The 26,962-nt window shown below is 43.9% G+C and overlaps 1 protein-coding gene across 1 annotated transcript in view; it reads right to left on the reverse strand.

Moving 5' to 3' along the window:
* Positions 1–26,962, reverse strand: part of FNDC3B (fibronectin type III domain containing 3B) — a 489,123-nt gene that overhangs the window by 203,212 nt on the left and 258,949 nt on the right. Inside the window, exon 7 of the mRNA XM_077290528.1 lies at positions 3,964–4,022. Coding sequence (XP_077146643.1) covers positions 3,964–4,022 — 59 coding nt within the window. The remainder of the gene's footprint in view (positions 1–3,963; positions 4,023–26,962) is intronic.

Below are 26,962 nucleotides of genomic sequence, written 5' to 3' on the forward strand. Positions count from 1 at the left end.
GCTTGCTAAAAATAGTCATCTGGTTACTTGGGACTAACAAAAAGAAGTTCCTCAATTTCCTGTTCTGTAAACTGGCAAATAGTTCATCCATGGGGGAGGCCGGAGATTGAACTATGTGCTGGAAGATCTGGGAATTTAAAGACCATTTTCCCTGTTTCAATCCTGCGCGGCTCAGGAAGTCTGTCTTAATATTCTCTACTCTCCTTATGTGAAGTGCTGTAAGGGACAAAAGATGTTGTTCTGCTAGCAGGAGTAGATTACCTGCTGCCATCAATAGGGTATAGGACCTTGTTCCCCCTTGGTAGTTGATATAAGCCACAGTTGCTCGATTGTCCGACATGACTCGGACATGGCAACCCAAGAGGAAGGGAAAAAGCCTCTTCAAGCCCTTTTCACAGCCTATAGCTCTTTCAAGTTTGATCCCTAGCTTCTTTCTAGAAAAGAACTCTGATTCCTCAGGTGTGCCCCCCAACCAGTGTTGCTTGCGTCTGTGTATTTTAAAGGAAAACTACTTAAAAATTATGTTCCACATTATTAAGCAGGCCACAGATTTCAAGCAATATGGGAAATAATAAGGATCTCTCTGCTGCTGAAAAGCATTAAATAGTGAAATGCCTTGGACAAGGTATGAAAACATTAGCTATTTCTCGAAAAATTAAGAGTGATCATCATACTGTGGAGAGATTTGTGACTGAAACAGAGCACAGACAGATTTCATGCAGATAAAGGCATAATGAGGAAGGTTTCTGCCAGACAAATTCATTGGATTAAGAGAGTAGCTGCCAAAATATTATTACAAAGCAGCAAACAGTTATTTGAAGCTGCTGGTGCCTCTGGAGTCCCTCGAACCTCAAGGTGTAGGATCCTTCAAAGGCTTGCTGTGGTGCATAAAACTGCTATTTGGCCATCCCTAAACAGTGTTCACAAGCAGAAACGGTTGCAGTGGGCCCAGACACATACATGAAGACTAATCGTCAAACAGTCTTGTTTACTGATAAGTGTCGAGCAACCCTGGATGGTCCAGATGGATGGAGTAGTGGATGGCTAGTGGATGGCCACCATGTCCCACCATGGCTGCGACATCAGCAAGGAGGTGAAGGAGTCATGGTTTGGGCCGGAATCATGGGGAAAAAGCTGGTAGGGCCCTTTTAAGGTTCCTGAAGGTGTGAAAATGACCTCTGCAAAGTATATGGAGTTTCTGACTGACAATTTTCTTCCATGGTATAAAAAGCAGAAACGTGCCTTCAGGAGCAAAATCATCTTCATGCATGACAATGCACCATCTCATGCTGCAAAGAATATCTCTGAGTCATTGGCTGCTATGGGCATAAAAGGAGATAAACTCATGGTGTGGGCAGTGGGCACCATCGTCCCCTGACCTCAACCCTATAGAGAACCTTTGGAGTATCATCATGCAAAAGGTCTATGAGGGTGGGAGGCAGTTCACATCAAAACAGCAGCTCTGGGAGGATATTCTGACTTTATGCAAAGAAATACAAACAGAAACTCCAAAAACTCACAAGTTCAATGGATGCAAGAATTGTGAAGGTGATATCAAAGAAGGGTTCCTATGTTAACATGTAACTTCGCCTGTTAGGATGTTTTGGAGTTAAATAGCTTTTTTGTTCAGTGAATGTGACCTCCTAATGCTGCAAAATCCACAAATGAGCATTTTCAATTGTTTAAAACATATCAAATGTTTAGAAATTCTGCTGTGCCTAATAACTTGGAACAGTGCATTTTGAGTTTTTATTCATTTTGGAGATTATATTGTTATCATTGGGAGGTTTCTTCAATAAAATTCGATGTATACTCTAACGGGTGATGACTTTTATTAGACTGACTGTCATTTGCACTGACCATTTAGGAAAATCCGAGAAAAATATCATTTGCATAATAATTTGGAACATGGTGTACAGCTGTGTTCACCGATTCAAGGAGCAATTTACAATCCACTGGTTGAGCTTCCTCAGATTGATAATAGTTCTGAAGAAACCATCCTTTTATTTTGATCAAAAAGAGGGGGAATAAAATCCCCTTCCCTTTTCTTCCTCCAAAATCTTGCACAAAAGTCATTTTTCTAAGAGTACTATGAACTCTATTTCCAGGGCAAGTTGTTCTTTTGGTTACTTTGTGAAGGGTGTTACTATGAAGGACTGACGTAGAAGACAAAAAGTCTATCTTCAGACTCTCTTTCACAATATTCAAGACCCAGCGACTGGGGCAGATGTTCACAAGGCAGGGAGAAAGAGGGAGAGCCTTCCCCCTACCGCTGACCTGGTATCATTAGAAAGGCTTTTTGGAAGATGTAGAGGGCCCACCGAACAAACCTGGATTGAGCTCCCACTTCCTTTTTACTCCTGGAGGACATGCCCTATTACATTTTCTCCTCTGAAAGGAAGGTTTCCTAGCCTCAGAAGGGAATCCAGGAAAGCCGTTCTTTTTGTCACCGGCTTTTTTCAAAATGTCCCCTAATCTCTTCCCAAAAAGAAATTGGCCATCACATGGAATGGAACAAAGTCCATTTTTTAATTGCAAATCCTCAGGACAGCCCTTTAGCCATAAGGCCAATCTGGCAGCATTTGATAGGCCTGCTGACTTAGCCGCTAGCCTCAAAGAGTCTGCAGTAGTGTCCGCAAGAAAAGCTGCTACTCTGTGTAACAGAGGCATATTGGCCAGGATTTTATCTCTTGGGGTCTTAAGCTGCTCCTCGATTTGTTGCAGCCAAATCATAAGGGAATGGGGGGTACAACTTCCAGCTAATGCCGGCTTCAGATCCCCCAGCAGCTGCCTCACAGGTGTGCTTAAGAAACCCATCCTTTTTTTTTCTCCAGCGGATCCCTAAGCATCCCAGAATCCTCAAGGGAAGAGCCGACCTCTTTGAAGACTTAGCCAGTGCTCTATCAATTTTAGGGACTTTATACCAGATTTCAGAGTCCATTTCCTCAAATGGGTATCTCCTCTTTGAGGTGAGAGCAAGGTACCAGATATTTACAGCTTTCTACACTCCTTATTTTATAAGCGCCTGTATCTTGCTATTAACCGGAAAGGTGAGCTTTTTCGTCTTCTCCAACCCTCCAAACATTATATCATCCAGGGACTTAGATGTTCTTTCCTCCTTCAGGCCCACTCTCGATCTAACGGCTCTGACTAGCCTACCCGTATCCTCAGCTGGAAAGCATGGTCTGCCCCCTATATCACTGTCCGAGGAGGAGAAGGACATGAACCCATTGCAATATTCTCCCTTCGACAGAGGAAAATCATCTGACTCAGTAGAGACCTCTTTTCCTTCCCTTTTTTAAACAGGGTCTTTAAAGAACCTTCAACCTTGATCACGGACTTAAGGCTTGCGGCAAAGTATGGGGTCTCATTCATGCTGGTTTTCTGGATGCAGTCTGAACAGAGATTCTTCTGCCAGTGCACTGCTAGCGGGGTCTTACATAAGGAACACTCTATTCTTCTTTGTGCTATCCTTCCTAGGCTTACAGTGATTTAAGCAAGAAAATGGCCCTATTAAAAATGGTGACATTCACATAAATCCCTCACCGCCCGCTGTCACATCAAGGGTACCGGATTCGAAGACTGATCAGGGGTACATATGACATGCCTCCTGGATACCGAGGAGTCCTGCGACCTTCCACTCCTTAGACAGGGACGGCTGCCACTCCTGTGATTTGAGCGGCTGCTCCCTTTACTATGCCCATGCTGGTGAGCGAGCAATGAAGGTGGTGAACGCTGCTGCTGCTTCGATGACTGCTGCTACGATGACTGCTGCTGCTGTTCTCTCAAATTCTCCATGATGGAGTTTTTTGTGGCAAAATTAGGGGGGGTCGGCTATACGGTATATACAGTATAAGTATTATATATAAATACATACACACACATACATTCATACACACACACAAATTCATATACATGCACTCTGAGGTCCTACAGTATGTAAATCATTGTTTGCACACGTACCATTAACTTCTCAATTCCTGATAATATCTCTTGATTCTTCTTTATGTCAGGTTCATATTCTGTAACAGAAACATGCAAGAGAACAATTAATGAACACAAACACATATATATCATACATTGTAGTATAGAAAGTGTTGATATTAAAAGTAGCCCAACAGGGCATATCAATAACAAATGATTGCTTTCCATGTTGAACACATAACCAAAAACTGGGCAAATGTCTATTTCCTCATAGATTGTAAGCTTGTGAGCAGGGACCTCATTCTTCTTGGTATCTGTTGTATTATGTGTTAGGCTAGGTCCACATTGCGTTAGGGCTTTCCGTTTAACGGATCCATTTCTTAGCAGCACTAACTCTATATAACAGATGCGTTAACGCGCCCATAGACTTCAATTAGCGTAACGCATCCTAACATGTCAAAATCGGCATGCCTTAGCGATGGTCCGTTACTTTGTGACGCACCTTTGAACGCGGACTACCGCGTTTTCAGGTAAGTTACAGCGAACACACAGCGAACGGAAGTGTAAGCTGTGCATAGTCTACTATTGCCAACGCATGCCGATTAAATGCAACCATGCGTTAATGCATGCGTTAGCACAATTGCAAAAATAAAGACAATTTGGGACACATCGTTAGCGCATCCGTTTAACGGATCCATTAAACGGAATGCCCTAACGCGATGTGAACCTAGCCTTACTCTGTAATGTCTATTGTGTGTACAAGTATCCTCTAATGTAAAAGTGCTGTGGAATATGTTGACGCCATAGAAATAAATATTATTATTATTATACATTATTATTATATTAATATTATTAAAGCACCATTAAAAAAATCTGTTGTACTGTTCAATAATCCAACATCCCTGACATCCCAATGATGGAATGAATTTTATACTGTAAAAACATATAAAACCAATACAGTCTTTGTGCTTAGGCCTGTATTTATGACAAGGATGCTCTTGTTTGGATGATGAATTTATTAAATGAACTTAAAAGCTTTTATACATGAAAACTACCTCTTTGGTTGTATTGAGAAATGTTGTAACTATATGCTGTTCTTAATAAATAAATTAGTTTATAAAAAAAAAAAACCCCTAACAAAGCATTTACAAAAACGATTCAGGAAACGTTAATAAAATGCAGCAAAAATGCCTAGCAAAAGTTATGTAAGGCTGGTTTCACACTTTTGTTTTGATCTGCAGCGTTTAAAAAAAAAACGCATGTGGTGAAAAAACGCATGTAAAAGCGGCAAAACGCCGCGTCTTTTTAGACGCATGCGTTTTTGCATGCAGAAAAAAAAATGCGATGTTTACATGCGTTTTTTCCTGCGTTTGCATTTTTTAAACACATGCTGAGAAGTGTGTGAAAGCTGCCAATCATCAAAATCAACTAGAAAACCCACTAAAAACAGAAATAGCTAGGGTTAGGGTTAGGATCCCTAGTAACCCTAGTGATCCTAACCCTAACCCTAGGGATCCTAACCCTAACCCTAGGGATCCTAACCCTTACCCTAACCCTAACCCTAGTGATCCTAACCCTAACCCTAAGGGTTAGGATCGTAACCCTAACCCTAAGGGTTAGGGTTAGGATCCCTAGGGTTAGGGTTAGGATCCCTAGGGTTACTAGGGATCCTAACCTTAGGGTTAGGGTTAGGATCCCTAGTAACCCTAGAGTTAGGGTTAGGGTTAGGGTTTTCTTGTTTTTTCTTGTGTTTAGGGTTTTCTTGTTTTTTCTTGTGTTTAGGGTTAGGGTTTTTTTGTTTTTAACGCAAGCAAACGCATGTGCTTAAAAACGCATGCGTTTACATAGACAGCAATGCATTTTTTTGCCGCGAATAACTGCATGCTTTTTTTGCGGCAAAAAAACGCAGCTAGAAATTACTACAGGTTGCATTTCTGCAAATGAACGCACGCGTCAAAAAACGCATGCGTTGCCGAAAACGCGTCAAAACGCACGCTAAAAAACGCATGTGTTTTTTAATGTTAAGTACAGAAAAAAACGCATGCGTTTTTTAGCGCTAAAACGCTGCAGATCAAAACGCAACTGTGAAACCAGCCTAAAAGGACATTTTCTTGAAATGGATTCTACTTGAAAAGTCTGTGGCCTTTGACTCCCTCAAAAAAGCAAAACCATGCAGATGGCAGACAGAAAAACTGTCAGCAGAACTGTGCACAGTAACCTACAAACAGTGTCCGGTCGGCGCCGTTACACTGATTAAAATCATACCTTGGTTAATGAAATCAGTCTTGCGGTTGTTGCACCACATAAAGAACACCCCTCCATTAACTAAAAACTGAAAATAAAGATTAAACAACCACAATACAGTTGTGTGCGTGTATGAGAGTGTGTGTGTGTGTGTGTGTGTGAGAGTTGTGTGAGTGTGTGTATGAGTGAGTGTATGAGTGTGTGTGTATATATGAATGTGTATGAGTATGAGTGTGTGTATGAGTGTGTGTGTGTGCGTGTGTGTGTGTGTGCGTGCGTGTATGTTTGAGTATGTGTATGAAAAAAAACACCTGAGAAATCACTCAAAATACACTTGAAGGACTCTACTGCTTGTTCATTCCTATTGATTAAAGGGAACCTGTCACCCCGTTTTTTCCATATGAGATAAAAATAGTTAAATAGGGCCTGAGCTGTGCATTACAATAGTGTATTTTGTGGACCCCGATTCCCCACCTATGCTGCCGAAATACGTTACCAAAGTAGCCGTTTTGGCCTGTCAATCAGGCTGGTCTGGTCAGATGGGCGTGGTGTCTTCCCCCAGATCTTGCTTAGTTTTCTGTTGGTGGCGTAGTGGTTTGCGCATGCCCAAGTCCAGAATCCACTGCACAGGGGAGGGAAAAGAGCGCGATCTGCGCTATTCCCCTGGTGATCGGTGGGGGCAGCCATCTTCCTGTGGCCGCGCGTGCGCAGATTGAGCGCTCTGCTTCAGGAAAATGGCCGCCGCGATCTCCATCTGCGCACACGCGGCCACAGGAAGATGGCCTCCCCCACCGATCACCAGGGGAATAGCGCAGATCGCGCTCTTTTCCCTCCCCTGTGCAGTGGATTCTGGACTTGGGCGTGCGCAAACCACTACGCCACCAACGGAAAACTAAGCAAGATCTGGGGGAAGACACCACACCCATCTGACCAGACCAGCCTGATTGACAGGCGAAAACGGCTACTTTGGTAACGTATTTCGGCAGCATAGGTGGGGAATCGGGGTCCACAAAATACACTATTGTAATGCACAGCTCAGGCCCTATTTAACAGTATTTTTATCTCATACGGAAAAAACGGGGTGACAGGTTCCCTTTAATGACTTGCTGTTCTTATGTTCAGCATTTGGGCATTTTTAATTAGCGTCAGGATTTCAAAACTTCCAAGTGTCTAAAAGATGCCTATGAATCAGTCTTGTGGTTGTTGCACCACATAAAGAACACCCCTCCAGGCCCACCCCGGAGAACAGGCATGTCATTAACTAAAAACTGAAAATAAAGATTAAACAACCACCACAATACGGGTGTGTGCCGTGTAAGAGTATGTGTATGTGTGTGTATATGTATGTATATATATATATATATATATATATATATATATATACACGTGTGTGTATGAATGTGTGTGTATGAATGTGTGTGTATGAGAGTGTGTGTACGAGAGTGTGTGTGTATGAATGAGAGTGTGTGTGTATGAGAGTGTGTGTGTGTACACTGTGTTCCAAATTATTATGCATATTGGATTTAAGTGTCAAAGATTTAATTGTTTTGCTTCTCAAATAAACTTGTGGATGGTATTGTGTCTCAGGGCTCAATGGATCACTGAAATCAATCTTAAACACATGTGATTAGTTTTCCAGGTGATTCTAATTAAAGGAAAACTACTTAAAAATGATGTTCCACATTATTAAGCAGGCCAAAGATTTCAAGCAATATGGGAAATAAAAAGGATCTCTCTGCTGCTGAAAAGCGTTAAATAGTGCAATGCCTTGGACAAGGTATGAAAACATTAGATATTTCACGAAAACTTAAGAGTGATCATCATACTGTGAAGAGATTTGTGACTGAAACAGAGCACATACAGAGTTCATGCAGATAAAGGCATAATGAGGAAGGTTTCTGCCAGACAAATTCATTGGATTAAGAGAGCAGCTGGTAAAATACCATTACAAAGCAGCAAACAGTTAATTGAAGCTGCTGCTGCCTCTGGAGTCCCTCAGACCTCAAGGTGTAGGATCCTTCAAAGGCTTGCTGTGGTGCATAAACCTACTATTCGGCCACCCCTAAACAGTGTTCACAAGCAGAAACGGTTGCAGTGGGCCCAGACATACATGAAGACTAAATTTCAGTCTTGCTTACTGAGGAGTGTCGAGCAACCCTGGATGGTCCAGATGGATGGAGTAGTGGATGGTTGGTGGATGACCACCATGTCCCAACAAGGCTGCGACGTCAGCTAGGAGGTGGATAAGTCATATTTTGGGCCAGAATCATGGGGAAACAGCTGGTAGGGCCCTTTAAGGTTCCTGAAAGTGTGAAAATGACCTCTGCAAAGTATATATATTTTTTGACTGACAACTTTCTTCCATGGTATAAAAAGCAGAAACGTGCCTTCAGGAGCAAAATCATCTTCATGCTGACAATGCCCATCTCATGCTGCAAAGAATATCTCTGAGTCATTGGCTGTTATGGGCATAAAGGGAGATAAACTCATGGTGTGGCCACCATCTTCGCCTGACCTCAACCCTATAGAGAACCTATGGAGTATCATCAAGCAAAAGATCTATGAGGGTGGGAGGCAGTTCACATCAAAACAGCAGCTCTGGGAGGCTATTCTGACTTCATGCAAAGAAATACAAGCAGAAACTCAATGGATGCAGGAATTGTGAAGGTGATATCAAAGAAGGGTTCCTATGTTAACATGTAACTTGGCCTATTAGGATGTTTTGGCGTTAAATAGCTTTTCTGTTCAGTGAATGTGACCTGCTAATGCTGCAAATTCCACAAATGAGCATTTTCAGTTCTTTAAAACATATCAAATGTTTAGAAATTCTACTGTGCCTAATAATTTGGTACAGTGCATTTTAAGTTTTTATTCATTTTGGAGATGATACTGTTATCATTGGGAGATTTCTTCAATAAAATTCGATGCATACTCTAACGGGTGATGACTTTTATTAGACTGACTGTATTTGCACTGACCATTTAGGAAAATCCGAGAAAAATGTAATTTGCATAATAATTTGGAACATGGTGTATGTATGAGTGCGTGTGTATGTATGAGTGTGTGTATGCGTGTGTGCGTGTGTGTATGCGTGTGTGCGTGTGTGTATGCGTGTGTGCGTGTGTGTATGCGTGTGTGTGTGTATGCGTGTGTGTATGCGTGTGTGTATGCGTGTGTGTATGCGTGTGTGTATGCGTATGAGTGTGTGTGTGTATATGAGTGTGTGTGTGTATACGAGTGTGTGCGAGCGTGTGTGCGAGCGTGTGTGCGAGCGTGTGTATGAGCGTGTGTATGAGCGTGTGTATGAGCGTGTGTATGAGCGTGTGTATGAGCGTGTGTATGAGCGTGTATAGGAGTGTCTGCGTGTGTATAGGAGTGTCTGCGTGTGTATAGGAGTGTCTGCGTGTGTATAGGAGTGTGTGTGTAGGAGCGTCTGTGTGTGTATGAGCAACTGTGTGTGAGTGTCTGTGTATGAGTGTCTGTGTGTATGAGTGTCTGTGAGCATGTGTATGAGTGTGTGCGTATGAGTGTCTGAGTGTATGAGTGTGTTGTATGTGTGAGTGAGAGAGAGAGAGAGAGTGAGAGTGTGTGTGTGTGTGTGTGTGTGTGTGTGTGTGTGTGTGTGTGTGTGTGTGTGTGTGTGTGTGTGAGAGAGTGTGTGTTTGGGTGGGGAGGCTTTCCTGTGAGGTCATTATAATGTGTGGGAGGGGGAATCATTGCGCGGGTGGTTGTGGAGTCAGCTGTAGGGGCCATCACACTATTCGTGGAGGTAACTGAGGGGGTCTTTATACTGTATATGAGGGCATCACACTGAAGGATGTGGGAGCCATTATAATGAGTAGGGCAGTGTTCCTCAACTCCGGTCCTCAGGAGCCACCAACTGGTCATGTTTTCAGGATTTCCTCAGGATGGGCCAGGTGGTAATTGCATCACTTGCACAGACAATAATTCCATCAGCTGGGCAATACTAAGGAAATCCTGAAAACATGATCTTTTGGTGTCTCTTGAGGACTGGAGTTGGGGAACACTGGTGTAAGGGATGTGGGAACAATCATACTGTGTGAGGGGATCACACTGTGGAGGAATCAGTCCACATTAATCCACATTAAGGAAAAATAAAGCTAGCTCAGAAACTTCTAACAAAACATGGTCATCGGTACTAGGGAAAGTGGGCCAGTTATTTAAAAACTACTAATCTTTCATCTGTGCAATGGTGTCAAGAGTATACAGAGAATGACATGATAGAGAAAGATCACCCAGCGAACAGCAATCCTGTGCGCAAAAAAACTCTGCCAGGAGGATGGCAGATGGTACACGGGCATGCAGACTGCAGCTGAATACAAGGCTGGCGCGCCACATGTCTGACAGCACAACTGATAGGGCCTTCCTAGGGGTGGGCTGTAGCTGCAGACTGAATGCCATTACTAAGCGAAACAGAAAGGCACGACTGTGTCATGACCGAAAGATGGACATTGCCTCCTCACAAGAATCGAGATTTCTGTTGCCCCACAAGATGGAAATATGAGAATTTGGCACAAGCAGAGCAGGATAAATCCATTAACCCCTTCATTTCAAGTGTCAACCATTTCAACTAATAGAGGTACAGACTTGTTGTGGGGAATGTTTCCTCGGAATGCCCTTGGTCTTTTGATACCTTTGGGTGACTGTTTGGCTTAGCCTATGGCAGAAGAATGCTTTAAGCAGAATAATCATTGATTGGTTCAGGAATGTGACCGCACGTTTTCATTCCTCCCCTGGCCTCCCACAATCCCCAGATCTTAATCTTATATAGTAGGATCCCTATACGAAGAGGTAGAGCAAGGTTTTCCAGGCAGGTACATCTAATTTGCAACAACTGGGAGTAGCTAACCTGTCCACATGGGCCATTAATCCTGAAGAATAATTTCATCACCTAGTAGAAGCTAGGCCATGACGGATTCCTATGCCATGAAGTAGGGCACAGGAGGTTCAATGCACTCGCAGGGAATTTCTAAATCATTGACCATTCAGGGTGTAACTTATTATTATATTATTTCCCAAACCATAAATAAATAAATGAATTAAAAAATATATATATTTCTGCTGCCAACATAAGGGGGGGTCTTCCTTGATAACATTAGCCCTCTCCATTGTGCTACTCTTTTCATTCAATCCAGAGTTCTTGTCATTACACTTATTTGTTGCTTCTTCAATCGTAATAAGCTGCAGAATACGCTGGCCTTATTTAAAGGGAATCTGTCACCAAATTTTTACCACCGAAAAGGAGAGAAGCATGTTGTAGAGATAAAGACCCCGACTCTGACCGAGAAAACCACGTTTAAGCAGAAGAGAAATTACCAGAGTCCAGTAAGAACTATTTACAAAATGCTTTGGTAATAAGCTAATGTACAACTATCTGACAAAGCTCAGCATCATCCATCTTCACCCATGAAACAGTATAGGGAACGTAACAGAATTTATATGGTTTCTATAAGATGTAGGTAAGACATCTAATCAGATGACCCCACAGCACTTAATTCACATTTAAGATGATGGTATACTGGATTACATACAATCTCTACATTGAAAAAAGCAACGATGAAAGGTAAATTTGCAATGTTTTAGTATGGACTACACAATGCAGTGGAAGTTTACACTTTGTCCACTAGAGGGCAGTCTACACCACAAAATATAATGTTAGCTAAATGTGAAGGAGGAAATCTGCTTTGTGCATTAGATACCACAGATCACTTCAGTTCTCATTGTTTCCTTTATGTACTTCACAGCAAGAAACATATTGTTTGCTTAATGAGTAAAATATCACTTTTTTTATACCTTGAGGCTATGTGCACACGTTGCGGATTTTTGGCATTTTTTTCGCTATAAAAACGCATAAAAATGCATACATATGCATCCCCTCAATTAGAATGCATTCTGCAATTTTTGTGCATATGTTGCATTTTTTTCCGCAAAAAAAACGGATTTGCTGTAAAAATCGCAGCATGTTCATTAATTTTGCAGATTTTTTGTGGATTTACTACTATATTATTACATCCCAGAACCTCCGGAAAAATCCACAAAAAAAAGGGCAAAAAACGCGCAAAAAAAAAAAGCAAAAAATCCACATGCGGATTTCTTGCAGAAAATGTCTGGTTTTGTTAAGGAATTTTCTGCAAGAAATCCTGACGTGTGCACATACCCTGAAGAACACGGCAGTTTTTGATACACAACACAAATCGACACAAATAAAAAAGCAGCAAGCATTATTTTAATCCATTTTGCAGGTCAGACTCGACTATTAAACTTAATTGGTGCATTCGAAAAATTGATTCCCCTATGGATGCCCTCCTATGGCATCTGTTTTTGCGTGCATTGCAGTTATTGGCTTCGAAATCTGTATTTAGTCTGATTTTTTTAATTGCTTGTATGTAAACCGGATGCTACAGATTAAATATTGTTACACACAGTCATCTGGACTCAGACAAAAGTCTAAAACACCAGAGCTATTCACACACCGTAACAATATGACTGATCAACCCTTGCCAATTGTGTAAAGTGCGGGGCTTCATGATGATTATACAAGGTCAATGAAGTGTTAATCTGTGTCCTTGGAGTGGTACGGAGATATATAGAGAGTTCCCCGGGCTATGTATTAGTGAGAGGTATGTGCGGAGCTGTATGCTGGGAAAGAACCATTTCTAGTGGGGCACACCTCTATAGTACACGGTGTGTGATATGTACTATGCCATGATTTTTTACAATTACGGTACTTATTTTAATTTTTTTGTAACGATCATACTGCCTTCACACACCAAACAAATTACACAGTTCATGGACTGGTAAGACTAAGGTGTCCCAGGGAGGTCCCTGGGTCATTTACAGCAGACAGACTGGTCTAAGGCTTGGAATGCGCATTGATCTGTACATTTAACCCTCTAGGCTCATTGCTGGATTGGCGGCTTATAAACTAAAATCAGATATAAAGGGCAGGCGTCATGCGAGTGTCTGCTATTCCCAACGCACCTATTATCCTGGTTTCTGAAGTTCCTTCTAATACACGCCTTTTTGGGAGCAGGTTGGTCCCATCAGGTCCCTGCAATGGAGGAGGCTGTTTTATATTAACCTTCTGTAAAGCTGGTAAAATATGAATTCTGAACCAAAACTCTTTCTGGTTTAGCTTTTATTTATCTTTTTCTCTAATAAGCACAAGAACAGAGAATGTATTGGTTTGACCCAGCTAATATTTTCCATCTACCAAACCTTTTCTCAATTACTTATTCACAAACATTTCCATATGCCAGCAGCTCTTTCATAATCAGATGGCTGGAGTTCCCAACTCTGCTGCGTAGAAGAACAAATCCCAAAGTTACATGCTGTTATTACAGGGGGGGGTCACAATTGGGCTTCTTTAGATGGATGCCACTTTTTCCCCAAGACCGTTATTGCACAATGGACAACATCTCTTGCGCCAAAAATGAGACGCTACACTCGAAGAGGAAATATAAATAATTTGGGGAATAGGCATCACAAAACACAGAAGAGAAGGAAGAAGTCTTCCCATGAGGCCACGTTCACACTTTCAGTATTTGGTGAGGTTTCTACCTCAGTATTTGTAAACCAAACCCAGGAGTGGGTGAGAAATGCAGAAGTGGTGACATGTCTCTATTATACTTTTCCTCTCCTGGTTTTGGCTTACAAATACGGAGGTAAAATACTGACCAAATACTGAACATGCCAACGTGGCCTAAAAGATAAAAAAAATACTTTAGGAACCCAAAAGAGAAAACACCTATGTATGCAATGTGTTAGGATAAAATAATATTTATGGAGGAATAGTTATCAGTGTTCATCCTGCGCTTCCCGTTTCCTGCCAGAACTACAGTGGAACCTTCACAGGCAGAATAATAAGAGATAAGACATTCATAAAAAAAACCTCTATATGTACAGTAATGGCTGCCATCATCATAAGAAATTACATGGTACACCATAATAAAAGGCTTTACACAATATAAAGGGAATACTGTATATATGAACGGTAGTACACTATATACTGATGCCAGGCTGTGATACTGCACCACAGAGCATATATAGTCAGTGACAGAGACAGTACAGCCCTTTCTTCTATAACAAGGGTGCACAACTCAATTCATCAAGGGCGACCATCAGGTCATGTTTTCCAGATTTCCTTGGCATTGCACGAGGTGTTGGAATCATCACCCGTACAAAATTAAGGAAATCCTGAAAACATCCACTGTTGGTGGCTCTTCAGGGCTGAGCACACAACCGGTTCTACAAGATTGTTTTTTTTTTACAAAGCTGACATAGCATATTACTTTTTGTTCCATAGAAGTGGAGCTTTAAAATGTTATTCTCAAAATAGTACCGTATTTTTCGGACTATAAGACGCACCGGACCATAAGACACACCCCAAATTTTCAGAATAAAAATAAGGGAAAAAAAATAATGTTTCAAATGGGGGTACATCTTACAGTCCGAATTCAGCTTACCAGTGAAGGGATCGGCACAGGTGGAGACGTGGTCACAGGGGTCTTTCGGTGGTCCAGGCCGGTGCATTGGCCTCCAGGAAATCCCATCCCGGGCAGGGGTGGAGGCTCTGTGCTCCGGGGTAGCGGCTGTGCTCCGGGGCAGGGGCTGTGGTCTGGAATAGTGGCTATGCTCCGGGGCAGGGGCTGTGGTCTGGAATAGTGGCTGTGCTCCGGGGAAGGGGCTGGGCTCCGGGGAAGGGGCTGGGCTCCGGGGAAGGGGCTGGGCTCCGGGGCAGTGGCTGGGCTCCGGAGGGGCAGGGGCTGTGCTCCGGGGCAGGGGCTGTGCTCCGGGGCAGGGGCTGTGCTCCGGGGCAGGGGCTGTGCTCCGGGGCAGGGGCTGTGCTCCGGGGCAGGGGCTGTGCTCCGGGGCAGGGGCTGTGCTCCGGGGCAGGGGCTGTGCTCCGGGGCAGGGGCTGTGCTGCGGGGCAGGGGCTGTGCTGCGGGGGCTGTGGCAGCGGCTCTCTGGGCTCCGACGGCATTTCATCAAAGCCCGGAGGCCCCCCGCTCATCCATTAATGGCATGTTGCGGTGGCCTCCGAGAACATGGGCGCCGGGAAAATGGCCGCAGGGCTGGCGCACGTTCAGATTCAGATGTTGTTGCCGAGATCTCGCCCCGAGATCTCGGGAGACGAGATCTCGTTGATGAGATTTGAATCTGAGCGTGCGTCGGCCCGGCGGCTATTTCCCGGCGCCCATGTTCCCGGAGGCCACCGCAACATGCCATTAACAGAAGAGCAGGGGGCCTCCGGGCTTTGACGAAATGCCGTCGGAGCCCCCACGGAGCCCAGAGACCTGCTGCCACAGCCCCGCAGCACAGCCCTGCCCGCAGCACAGCCCCTGCCCGCAGCACAGCCACAGCCGCACCAGCATGGGAAGGGAGGCTGCATCGGGACCGCAGCCGCTGCCGCATGATTTGTAAGTATATTGCAACCACAAGACGCACCCTCATTTTCCCCTAACATTTTTGGGGAAAAAAAGTGCGTCTTGTAGTCCAAAAAATATGGTAAGTCATCTCCTATCCTATGGAACTTCCTGATCGTTGTGGGTCTGACAGTGGAGACCCCAATGATACCGAGAACTGGGCTCTAACAGAAAGAAAAGACGTTCCATAATGTGAATCCATGTGGATAAAAAGTAAGTAAGCAATCTGGAAAGGCTGTGAAAAGACATGCACAACATCGTGTAGCACATGAATATGGCTGCTGCTCCACACGCTTTAACAGGAAACTCTAGGCTCTGTGGGGATAGTAGATGAAGGAGGAAATATGCAGTTTTCTTGAGAGCTGCCAACATCCAGGAGATCATAGACCAAGATGGTAAAAAATATAGTTTATTTGAGTTGGTTTAACTCTGATCAGGTACAACCTGACCTTTGATCTTGTATACACAGGTAACTATGATGTAGTAGTTTCACCTTATCGAAAACCTGGTTCTGTAGAGCACAGTCTTGAATAGAGCACATTCGACAATTCTATAATTTATGCCACGGAACTTTCCCTTGCTAGCCGTGCAAGTTCGCACTCTAAGCAGTAATGTAGCTACTGGGAGGGGCAGAGGGGGCCGTCGCCCCGGGCCCCATCACATGAAGGAGCCCACCAGGAGCTACTGTCACTTCTGTAATGAGGCAGAACACAGCACAGGAGGAGCGCAGTATAATGCCTGCTCCTGTCTGATGGAGATTCTACATGCTGATAGCACAGTAGCCAGTTGCACAGTCTCCCTCCTGCAGCGCACAGTGTTGTCTGACCTGATGATGAAGCTTCTCCCAGGCAGCCTTTTTTTTCACTTTGTGCACGCTCAGGTTGTGTAAGGCATGCTGGGTCCTAGTGCCCACATTGCATTTCACTCAAACATTTCCTGATCCTGCGTCACTGCCTGCAAACTTCATCAGTAAGAGGGGATGGAATTTATTAGGTTTACTAAATTCAGGTATGTCACTGTGGGATGAATGTGAGATGGGGGTATTGTGAGGGCTCAAGTGGGGGAGGGGGAACAGGGCACTGGGGGTGAATGTGAAATGACAGGGGTATTGTGGGGGCTGAAGTGAAGGTGGAGGAGGAGGGACAAGGCTCTGGGGGGGAAATGGGGTATTGTGGGAGCTGAAGTGGAGGTGGGTGAGGGGGGACAGTGCACTGGTGGGCTAATTATTATACTGTTTTGTTAAGAGATTATATGCACTCCATCACATGTAATAATTGCTGTCTGGGGAGGCTGGAGAAGGGGAGGTAGGGGCTTTTTATACTTTCCAGCTGGCTGTTTTACCAGCATTAGTATAACAAGCCCCCATTCAGTAACCATGAGCTGCATCACATTTAAAGCACCACTTCAGCATTTTTTTTGTTATTTCAAAGCTGGAGTGGTGCTTAAAATATAAGTAGTTCCCTGCCCCCTGTCTGATACTCACCTTATGGCATTCTCATCTGTTTTCACTGCCGCTTCGTCTCTTGCAGTTTGTGACCTGCCGGCTGCTCCAATGTTTCATGGAGCTGCGTGGAGGTCACTAATCAATTTAAGTCTATGAGAGACTCGTCCTGGCTCTTATAGACTTGCATTGAGCGCTTTTGAAATAGCTTCTAACTTCTGGCCAGTCAGAATTTGTGCTCACAAAATGGAGCAGCGGGACTGGAGCGGTGCCAAAAATCGTGAATCGTGATATGGACCCGACTCCACTCCCATAGGGGTGGAGCCGCATATTCATTACTGTAATGAGCGGTACCATGTGACAGCTCAATACAGGAAGAAGCTGCCGGGGCCCGGAGAGCCAGGGACATGCAGGCACGCCCCAGGAGCAGGCGAGTATGACGGGGGCAGTGCGCGATATTCACCTGTCCCCCGTTCCACAGTCGGCGCCGCTCCATCTTCCGCATCCTCTGCAGTGACGCTCAGGTCAGAGGGCACAATGCGATTAGTGTGCGCGCCGCCCTCGGCCTGAACAGTCAGTGCGGAGGATGGGGAAGATGCAGCTGCACCCGGCTGTGAAACGCAGACAGGTGACTATAGCAAGTGTTGGGGGCCTGAGCGGCGAGAGGCGAGTATGTGATTTTTTTTTTTTTTAATCGCAGCAACAGCATATGGGGCATAATAGTGTATGGAACATCTTATGGGGCCATAATCAGCATTTGTGCAGCATTATAAGGGGCAAATATTTCTATGGAGCATCTTATGGGGCCATGTGCAGCATTATATGGGGCAAATATCTCTATGGAGCATCTTATGGGGGCTATAATCAGCATTTGTGCAGCATTATACGGGGGAAATGTCTCTATGGAGCATCTTATGGGGCCATAATCAGCATTTGTGCAGCATTATATTGGGCAAATATCTCTATAGAGCATCTTATGGGGCTATAATCAGCATTTGTGCAGCATTATACGGGGCATATTTTAATATGGAGCATCTTATGGGGTCCATCATAAACTGTATGGAGCATTATATGGGGCATCTTATGGGGCCCAGCATGAATTGTATGGAGCATTATGTGGGGCTCCTGATTCAATATAGATATTCAAACACACTGAATCTACTGAGGTCTAAATTAATTTTACTTTTATTGGTATCTATTTTTATTTTTGATATTTACCGGTAGCTGCTGCATTTTCCACCCTAGGCTTATACTCGGTCGTCTTATACTCGAGTATATATGGTACCTTAGTTTTACAGAACAAAATTATTTTGAGAGCGAATTTACATAATTACAAAATGTCTAAGATGCATCTTATGAATTCAGGTGTATTTGAGTAATTCACAGTGACTCCAGATAAAAAAAAAATATTTTGTGTGTCAGTGTATAAGTGATCCAGATGAAAACAAATGCTGTGCTGCCAAAATCAGTGCATACTCAGGTAGTGATAAAAATGCTCCTTCAAGAGCTTCCAATCTAAAAATACATTTACGACGCTGCCACCCAGAAGTTTACAAAGCTGTGATTGAAAAAGATCACAACAGCACCAAGAAACCAGAGACCACCACTTCTCGCCAGGCAAAGGAGGAGGAAACAGCATCTCAAACATCAGTTACAAGATATTTTGTAAGTGACAAAGTTACTGTAACAATGACAGCAGAGGTGTTTAAAAGACAGCTCATCGAGCTTGTTGTAAAAGACTGTGTACCATTATCATTATTTGCAGGACCAGCTTTTACAGCTCTTAATGGATAAATAGCCCGCAAACTTGGTGTTTCTCTGGAAAAAAAATGTCACGGCTCCAGGGTATGAATTTTGAGGGGTGAGCTGCACACAGCAGCAAAAGAGCTGAGCTAAACGCCAGGTACTAAACTGGTAACCTACAGGACCTTAGACATGTGACAGAATGGGAGGAGGTCAGGGGGTGGAGCCAGACATCGGGGAACAGAGAAGGGATAAACACTAGAGAGTTATCAAACAAGCAAAGATCGGAGCCAGGAGATCACGAGGTACCAAAGGGGAGAGACGGGATAGTCAGAAGCAAAGCCTGAGGTCAGAAATCCAGAATAGCAAACAGAGTAAGCACAGAGAGCAAGATAAACACTATGCAAACCGGACACACACTTCAGGGGTCAAGCACACAGAACCAGCTAGGAGTGAGTATAAATACCCCTCCCATCTTGATAGAGAGGCCAACAACATTAACCCTGAGAGAACAGGACATTAACCATGTCCTAACCATGACATTACCCCCACTTAACGGGGGGGCACTGGATCCCCAGGCTTCTCAGGGTATTTGGCATGAAAAGCCTGCACCAGTCGATCAGCATGTACAGAACTGGCCGGAACCCATGACTGATCCTCAATAGAATATTCTTTCCAATGTGTTAAGTACTGAAGCCTTCGACGCACCCACCATGAATCGTACTCCAGCTGACCTTCTACCAATACCGGTGGAACATTGGATGAGGAATCTTCTCTAACTGTCCCCACAGGTTTTAATAGGCACCTGGGGAAGACATTAGAAATTCTGAAGGCGGTGGGCAACTGTAATCTATAGGCCACCGGGTTGATCACCTCTATAATCTTGTATGGACCTATAAACCTGGGGCCCAAGTTCATAGAGGGTATCTTAAGTTTAATGTTACAGGTAGACAGCCACACCTTCTCCCCCACAGTCAGTGTAGGAGCTGACCCCCTCCTCCTGTCTGCAAAATGTTTATTCCTGGGAGCTTGTGCTTGTACTTCCAAAATCTCTCTCTGTAACTCAGATGAGATTTCAGCCACAAACACTCCCGGTATGGAGGAAGGAGGTTCTGGAGGGGACACAGAATCAAAACTTCGGGATAAGGCATCCGCCTTTACAGTTTTAGACCCTGGTCGGAACGTAATGGTAAAATGAAACTGAGCAAAAAAAAAAAGTGCCACCCAGCCTGCCTGGGGTCAATCACACAGACTAAATCAGAACGTATAGCTGACAGAGAAACCCAGCTAGAAGGGAGCATAAATACCCCTCCCATCTTGAAAGAGAGGCCAATATTAACCCTGAGAGTACAGGACATTAACCATGTCCTAACCATGACAGAGAAAGTATTAGAAAATTAGTGATTGAAGAAGCCCTTAACCAAAAAGAAGATCTTAAAAAGACTCAAGAGACACTTTGTATTTCTTAAAATTGATGCCTGCACACGTCACAGAGTAAACTATTTTGCTACCAACATTCGATGTTTGTGATAACAAAAAAATTGTTACTAAGACACTGGCAGTATGGCAGTAAAAGATACTAAAGCTCATCATAGCAGTTTCTCCAGACCTTAGTGGAAAAGTTCTGCAAGATTATGAACTAAAAAAAGAACAGGTTCTTGCTATTGTAACTGAAAATGCTTCAAACATGATCAGTACAATTAAACTGATGAATGAGAATAATGAAGGTGAACAGCAGCTAGAAGAACATGTTACATTCAGTAGGTTGGAAATGGAAGGCCACAGTCCTGTTCCCATAACGGAGGAATAAGCAGATATTACTACAGAAGAACAGCAAAATGATTCTTTACAATTAGATGATCTTTTTAAAGCTGCTTCACACATCTTTCCTATTCGTCAAATGCGCTGTGTAGTGCACATGCTGCATCTGGCAGTAAGATATAATCTGCAAGAGGGACATGCTAGAACTTTGATTAGCAAAGTGAGGAAATTGGCTATAGCTGCCAGAACCCCTAAAATTGATTCCATCTTGAAGACACGTGCTGCAAAAGGGGCAATTGTGGATCAATCCACTCGGTGGAGAGGCACCTATTTAATGAATGAGCGATTGCTAGAGCTGAAATTGCTTCATCACTCATTTGCAGTGACTAAAAAGTTACAAGCTAAGGATTTAAATCATGGCATTTTTATAAAGGAGTGGAAGAACTTGCTGTTTTGTCTGTCCCAAAGAGGAGGTTTAATCGCAGATGGCATTGCTGCTTCAATGAAACGGAGAGACACTGCTACTAGAAAATAAAATTCTTCTGGCAGCTGTTTATGTGGACCCGGGTCATTGTATATTGCTGGATGATTAACAGCTTACTTAAGGAAAAGAAGCTCTGATTTAGGTAGCAGTTATGATGAGTGGGCTACAGGATGGCCAAGAGCCAGAGGACTCGGGTTCTGACAGTGCTGCTACTTCTTCATCCTCATCAGATGAAAAGTTTCATTTAGAAAAGTATTTGGACGGCACGGAGCAGGCAAAGCGTTGCTGCAGAAAAAAATATCCCACTCCCATAGAAAACAGATTGACCATATCTCAGCAACATTTTCACTTACTCTCAAAGAAGTAGAAGAGTTTAATTGTTCCTTTATACCCTGAAATTGTTAGAGATGTTGCCCATGTGGTTACCGCTTTGCCACCAACCCAAGTTAGTGTAGAGAGGTTGTTCTCTAGCCTTAAAATAATTAGGTCAGATTTGAGGTCATCTATGAAGGAGGATCTGATGGAGGTGATACTATTTTCAGAACAAATTCATAGACTGCACAAACGCTATTCAGTACATTTTTGTTGAAAACTGATTTATTTCCACTTACTGCATAATAACTTCTAAATATGAAAAAGTTATTTTTGTTTTAAAGTTGTATTCCAACAAATATATTCTATGGCTTAATTATTGTATCATAATGATTAAAAGCCTGATGTTACCATTTTACTACTGTAAATTTATCACTTAGACTCCCTCATACATAGTTCATATTTAAGTTTGAGTCGTGGAGTCAGTCAGTGTCATGGAAATTGAGGAGTCGAAGTTGGACTCGGAGGTTTGGCTTACCGACTCCACAACCCTGTAATCATGGCTACCTGGTTAAAGGCCCACTCAGATGTTTTGCCCACCTGAGCTAAAACCCTAGCTACGACTAAGTAAAGCACGCAAGTTTTGGCGTCCCCGCTCACCATCGTCTCAACCAGATACACCCAAGATGATCCTAGTCACTAACAACTCCTCACAGGAGGGATTTTTATTTTAAATAAACGTGGTTTTAGCAACCAATATAGCAATTAGCCGAGATATCCAAAAAATAAGCCGGATTACTCACCGGTAATGCTCTTTTAGTGAGTCCACGACAGCACCCCACTGGAGAGAGGGATCCGCCCCGCAGGAACAGGAAACCTATTGAGAAATAAAAGGGGGCGGTCCGCCTCTCCTCCTCAGTTTTGATTTCAGAGTACCCGGAGGACCGCCAGTGTTAGGCAAATATCATTTATTTCATTCTTTAAACTTATTTGCTTATGATTAAAAAGGATTTTACTCAATCAGTATTATATTAATCTAGGGAGGGATGTAAGAGGGTGCTGTCGTGGACTCACTAAAAGAGCATTACCGGTGAGTAATCCGGCTTTTTACTCTTCGCCACGACAGCACCCCACTGGAGATCTTTCAGAGACCATCACCTAGGGAGGGGACCACCGTGCTGAGGACAGTCCTGCCAAAGTCTAGGTCAGAAGTTGACGATAGGTCTAGCCTATAGTGGTTATAAAATGTAGAAGGATTTGACCAATTTTTCGCCTTACATATAGTTTCAATCGGGACGTCTCCCCTCTCTGCCCAGGAGGATGCCATCGCTCTGGTGGAGTGTGCCGTTATGCCTTCCGGAGGGATTTCTTTCCTCGCGGAGTAAGCCAGTCTGATAGATTTTTGTTACTCCATGACCCTTCTTGACACCCTGGAAGGAAACAAACAGAGCCCTACTCTGTCGCCAGCTGCTGGTCTTTTCAATGTATTTTAACACTACTCTTTTAACGTCTAGAGTGTGATATTTTTGTTCTTCAGGAGTGGATGGATTACTGAAGAAAGTGGGCAAGATTATTTCTTGTGACCTGTGGAATTTTTTCGCTACTTTGGGCAGGTAGGAAGGGTCTGGTTTAAGAATTAACTTATCCTGAAAGGCTAACAGAAAAGGTGGATCTATAGAGAGTGCTTGGATGTCACTGATTCTCCTAGCTGAAGTCAGTGCTACCAAGAGGGCCGTTTTTAGTGATAGACATTTAATTGGTATTGAGTCTATTGGCTCGAACGGAGAGTCTGTTAGGGCTTGTAAGACTAAATTTAAATCCCAGGGTGGAATCCTAGGTATGTTAACTGGATTCATTCTTTCGCAGGCCGTAATAAATCTGGATACCCATCTATCCCCCGCAATGTTATAGCCATAGAGGGCTCCTAGTGCTGATACATGAACCTTTAAGGTGTTTACAGTTAGACCCAGTTCTCTCTCTTTTTGAAGTAATTCCAGGATAGAATATATAGGAATTTCTGACGTGTTGGTATGGAATTGTAGGAATTTTTTCCATACTCTCGTATAGATTTTTGTTGTGGAGGGTTTCCTACTATGGAGAAGTGTATCAACCAAACCCCCCGAGAACCCTCTTGATCTTAGCATCTGCCTCTCAAGTTCCAGGCCGTCAGGTGAAGATTGTCCACCTGAGGGTGGAAAAACGGACCTTGGAAGAGAAGATTGGGCGTTGAGGGGAGGACCCAAGGATCTGAGACCGACATGGTCTGTAGCCATGAAAACCATGGTCTCTTGGGCCAGAATGGAGCTATTAGAACGATTCTCGCTCCTTCTTCTCTGATCTTGCATATAACTTGAGGTAGCAATATGATCGGAGGAAATGCGTACACCAGACTGAACTGCCAGGGGGCTTGGAGAGCGTCCAGAATGTCCGGATGATCCGCTGGAGATAGGGAGGCGAATCTCTGAACTTTTCTGTTTCTTCTTTTGGCGAAGAGATCTATCTGAGGACGGCCCCAAAGAGATACTATGTCCAGGAAAATTTGCTGGTTTAGACACCACTCTCCTTGTCTTAGGGTGTGTCGACTTAGAAAGTCCGCCTGCTGGTTGTTTGCTCCTCTTATGTGCAGTGCAGTAAGGGATGCTAGATGACTTTCTGCTAGATTTAAAATTTCCGTAGCAGAAGACATCAGAGTCTCTGATCGCGTACCTCCTTGACGGTTTAGATATGCCACGGTGGTGGTGTTGTCGGACAGGACTCTGACGTCTTTCCCCCGAAGCTGTGGGAGGAAATGGTATAAGGCGTACTTTACAGCATTTAGTTCTTTGAAGTTAGAGGAGCTGCAGCTTTCCTCTATGCTCCATGATCCCTGGCAATAATCATTCCCCATATGAGCGCCCCATCCATGAGGACTGGCGTCAGTGGTTATGGTATGAGATGGCGTTATTACCCATGGAACCCCACTCATCAAATGGTTTGAGTCTAGCCACCACTCTAAGGATGTTAAAACCTCCTGAGACAAGGTTATTTTTGCATTTAGGTGACCCAATAACCGTTTATCCTCTTGTAAAACTTGATGTTGCAGTGTTCTAGTGTGGTGTTGAGCCCATCTTACTGCAGGTATACAAGAGATAAGAGACCCTAATAATGACATAGCCTGTCTTAGGGATATACGTGGATTGTTTATTGCGGCTAGGACTTTGTGTCTGATCAGCGGAATTTTTACCTGTGGCAGAAGACACTTTTGAGATATAGAGTCTAAATGGAACCCCAAGAACGCTTGACGGGAAAGTGGAGTGAGTCTGGATTTGTCGGTATTGATTATCCAGCCCAGGCCCTGTAGAGAGGAAATTGTGTGAGCTAAACGGTCGGTACATTGAGTAGCTGAATTTCCTATTACCAGAAAGTCATCCAGATAGGGCACAATTAAGGTTTCCTTCTGGCGAAGGTAGGCCATCACCTCTAGCATTATCTTGGTGAAGATCCTCGGCGCTGTTGAGAGGCCGAAGGGCAGGGCCACATATTGGAAATGATGAACCTCGTTGTTGATTTTTACTGCCACCCTGAGGAATTTCTGGTATCTGTTATGAATAGGGATATGATAATATGCATCTTTTAGATCAATGCCCCCCATCATACAGTTTGGGAAGAGGAGCTTTATGGTGGATCTAATGAATTCCATTTTAAAAGTATAATTTTCGATAAATGAGTTGAGTTTTTTAAGGTTTATAATTGTCCTAAAGGAGCCGTCGGGTTTAGAAATTAGGAATAGGGGAGAGTAGAATCCCCTACCCTCCTGTCCCACCGGAACTTGGACTAAGACCCGTTTTGATAATAGGGTTTGAATCTCAAGCTCTAGTGCCTGTTGCTGTATAGGCGAGCTGAGAGATGTTATAATATAAGACTCGTGGGGAACACGAGAGAATTTTAATTTGATTCCATCTCGGATGATATTTAAAACCCACGAGCTAGATGTTATTTTTTCCCATTGAGTGGCGAAAAATTTAAGTCTGCCCCCTACTGGTATATCCTCAGTATTTGTTGTCTTTTGGGGGGTTGGGTCTTCTAAACATGGTACCTCTCTGCTTGTCGTCTTTAGCGGTCCATGTTGTAGACCTATCCGTTTGCCTTCTTTTGCCAAACGGTCTCCTTTTAAAGGCCCTCCTATAAAAGGGAATAGAAGAGTCAGGAAAAGCCTTTTTCCTGTCTTTCGCTTTCTTTAGTATGTCGTCTAGAGTTTTACCAAAGAGGAACTCACCCTCACATGGGATGGCGCATATTTTAGATTTTGATTGCGCATCGCCTTTCCAGCTTTTCATCCATAGTGCACGCCTTGCGTTGTTTACCAGACCTGCAGATCTTGCCGCTAACCGAAGGGTGTCCGCGGATGCGTCTGCCATAAAGGCTGCTGCGCCCCGTATCAGGGGGATAGCTGCCCGTAATTTATCTCTTGAGATTTTATTCTCAATTTGCTGGTCCAGTTGATCGATCCATATGAGCATCGATCTGGCCGTGCAAGTGCTTGCGACTGCTGGCTTAAATATTCCTGTAGTCGCCTCCCAGGATCTTTTAAGGGAGGACTCGGCTTTACGATCCAGAGGGTCAGAGAGCAGTCTCGCATCTTCTACAGGTAAGGTTGACTGCTTCGAGGTAGAGGCTACAGCTGCGTCAACTTTAGGGACTTTTGTCCATGTAAGACGTTCGTCGTCACTAAACGGGTATTTACGTTTTGACGACGAGGGTAGAAAGCTTCTCTGATCCTGCTTTTCCCATTCCCTTTTTACTAATGCTTTTACTGCTGGTATGACCGGAAAACATCTCCTTTTTCTCTCCGCCAAACCCGCAAACATTATGTCCTGCGTGGTTTGTGCCCCTTTGGACTCTTCACACCCCATAGTGTCTCGTATAGATTTTACTAAATTGTCCACACTCTCCACTGGGAAACAAGGACGTCCCTCAATTTCAGACGATGAAGATGATGATGATGATGATAGGGAGGCGTCTGAACATACAACCTGGTCACTATCTGAATCTGACAAGGGTGTTGGTATTTTAGGTTTGGTTTTAGGAGGCTTATCTTGGGACATAGCTCTTAATTCTTCCCTTATAATGGTACGCAGGTCCGTAACGGACATTGCCGCTCCTTGTGTGGTTTCGGTTATGCAGTCCTGGCAGAGCCTTTTGGGGTATGAGTCGGGTAGGGGCTGGCTACATAAAGCGCATTCCCTATGTTTTGTTTTTTGTCGCTTTTTAACCTGACCCGAGGTGTGCTGACGAGAGAAGGAGGAAGAGAGAGAGAGAGGGGAAATAGCATTAGCTTAATAGGTAGAGTCACTCACACTCACCCAGTGAAGCTGAAAATACCGGATCAGAAGCCCGAGATCCTGTCCTGGATCTGACCACCGAGCCGCTCTTATGACCGGTGTCTGAAGATCCTTTGCTGGGACGATCCTTGGCGGGGGGTACTTGGTCTCCTGTTTCAGGGTCCATGGCACCTGGGGATGACATCTTGCATCGCCAAATAATGGTGCTGTTTTGATTTATATATGGCGCCTAGGCGTCCTCCGTATTGCGCATGCGCAAGGGCCGCGCCTCCCCCCCGCCTGCTGG

This window comes from Ranitomeya variabilis, chromosome 2 (assembly GCF_051348905.1).
Source record: "Ranitomeya variabilis isolate aRanVar5 chromosome 2, aRanVar5.hap1, whole genome shotgun sequence".
Classification (NCBI taxonomy): Eukaryota; Metazoa; Chordata; class Amphibia; order Anura; family Dendrobatidae; genus Ranitomeya; species Ranitomeya variabilis.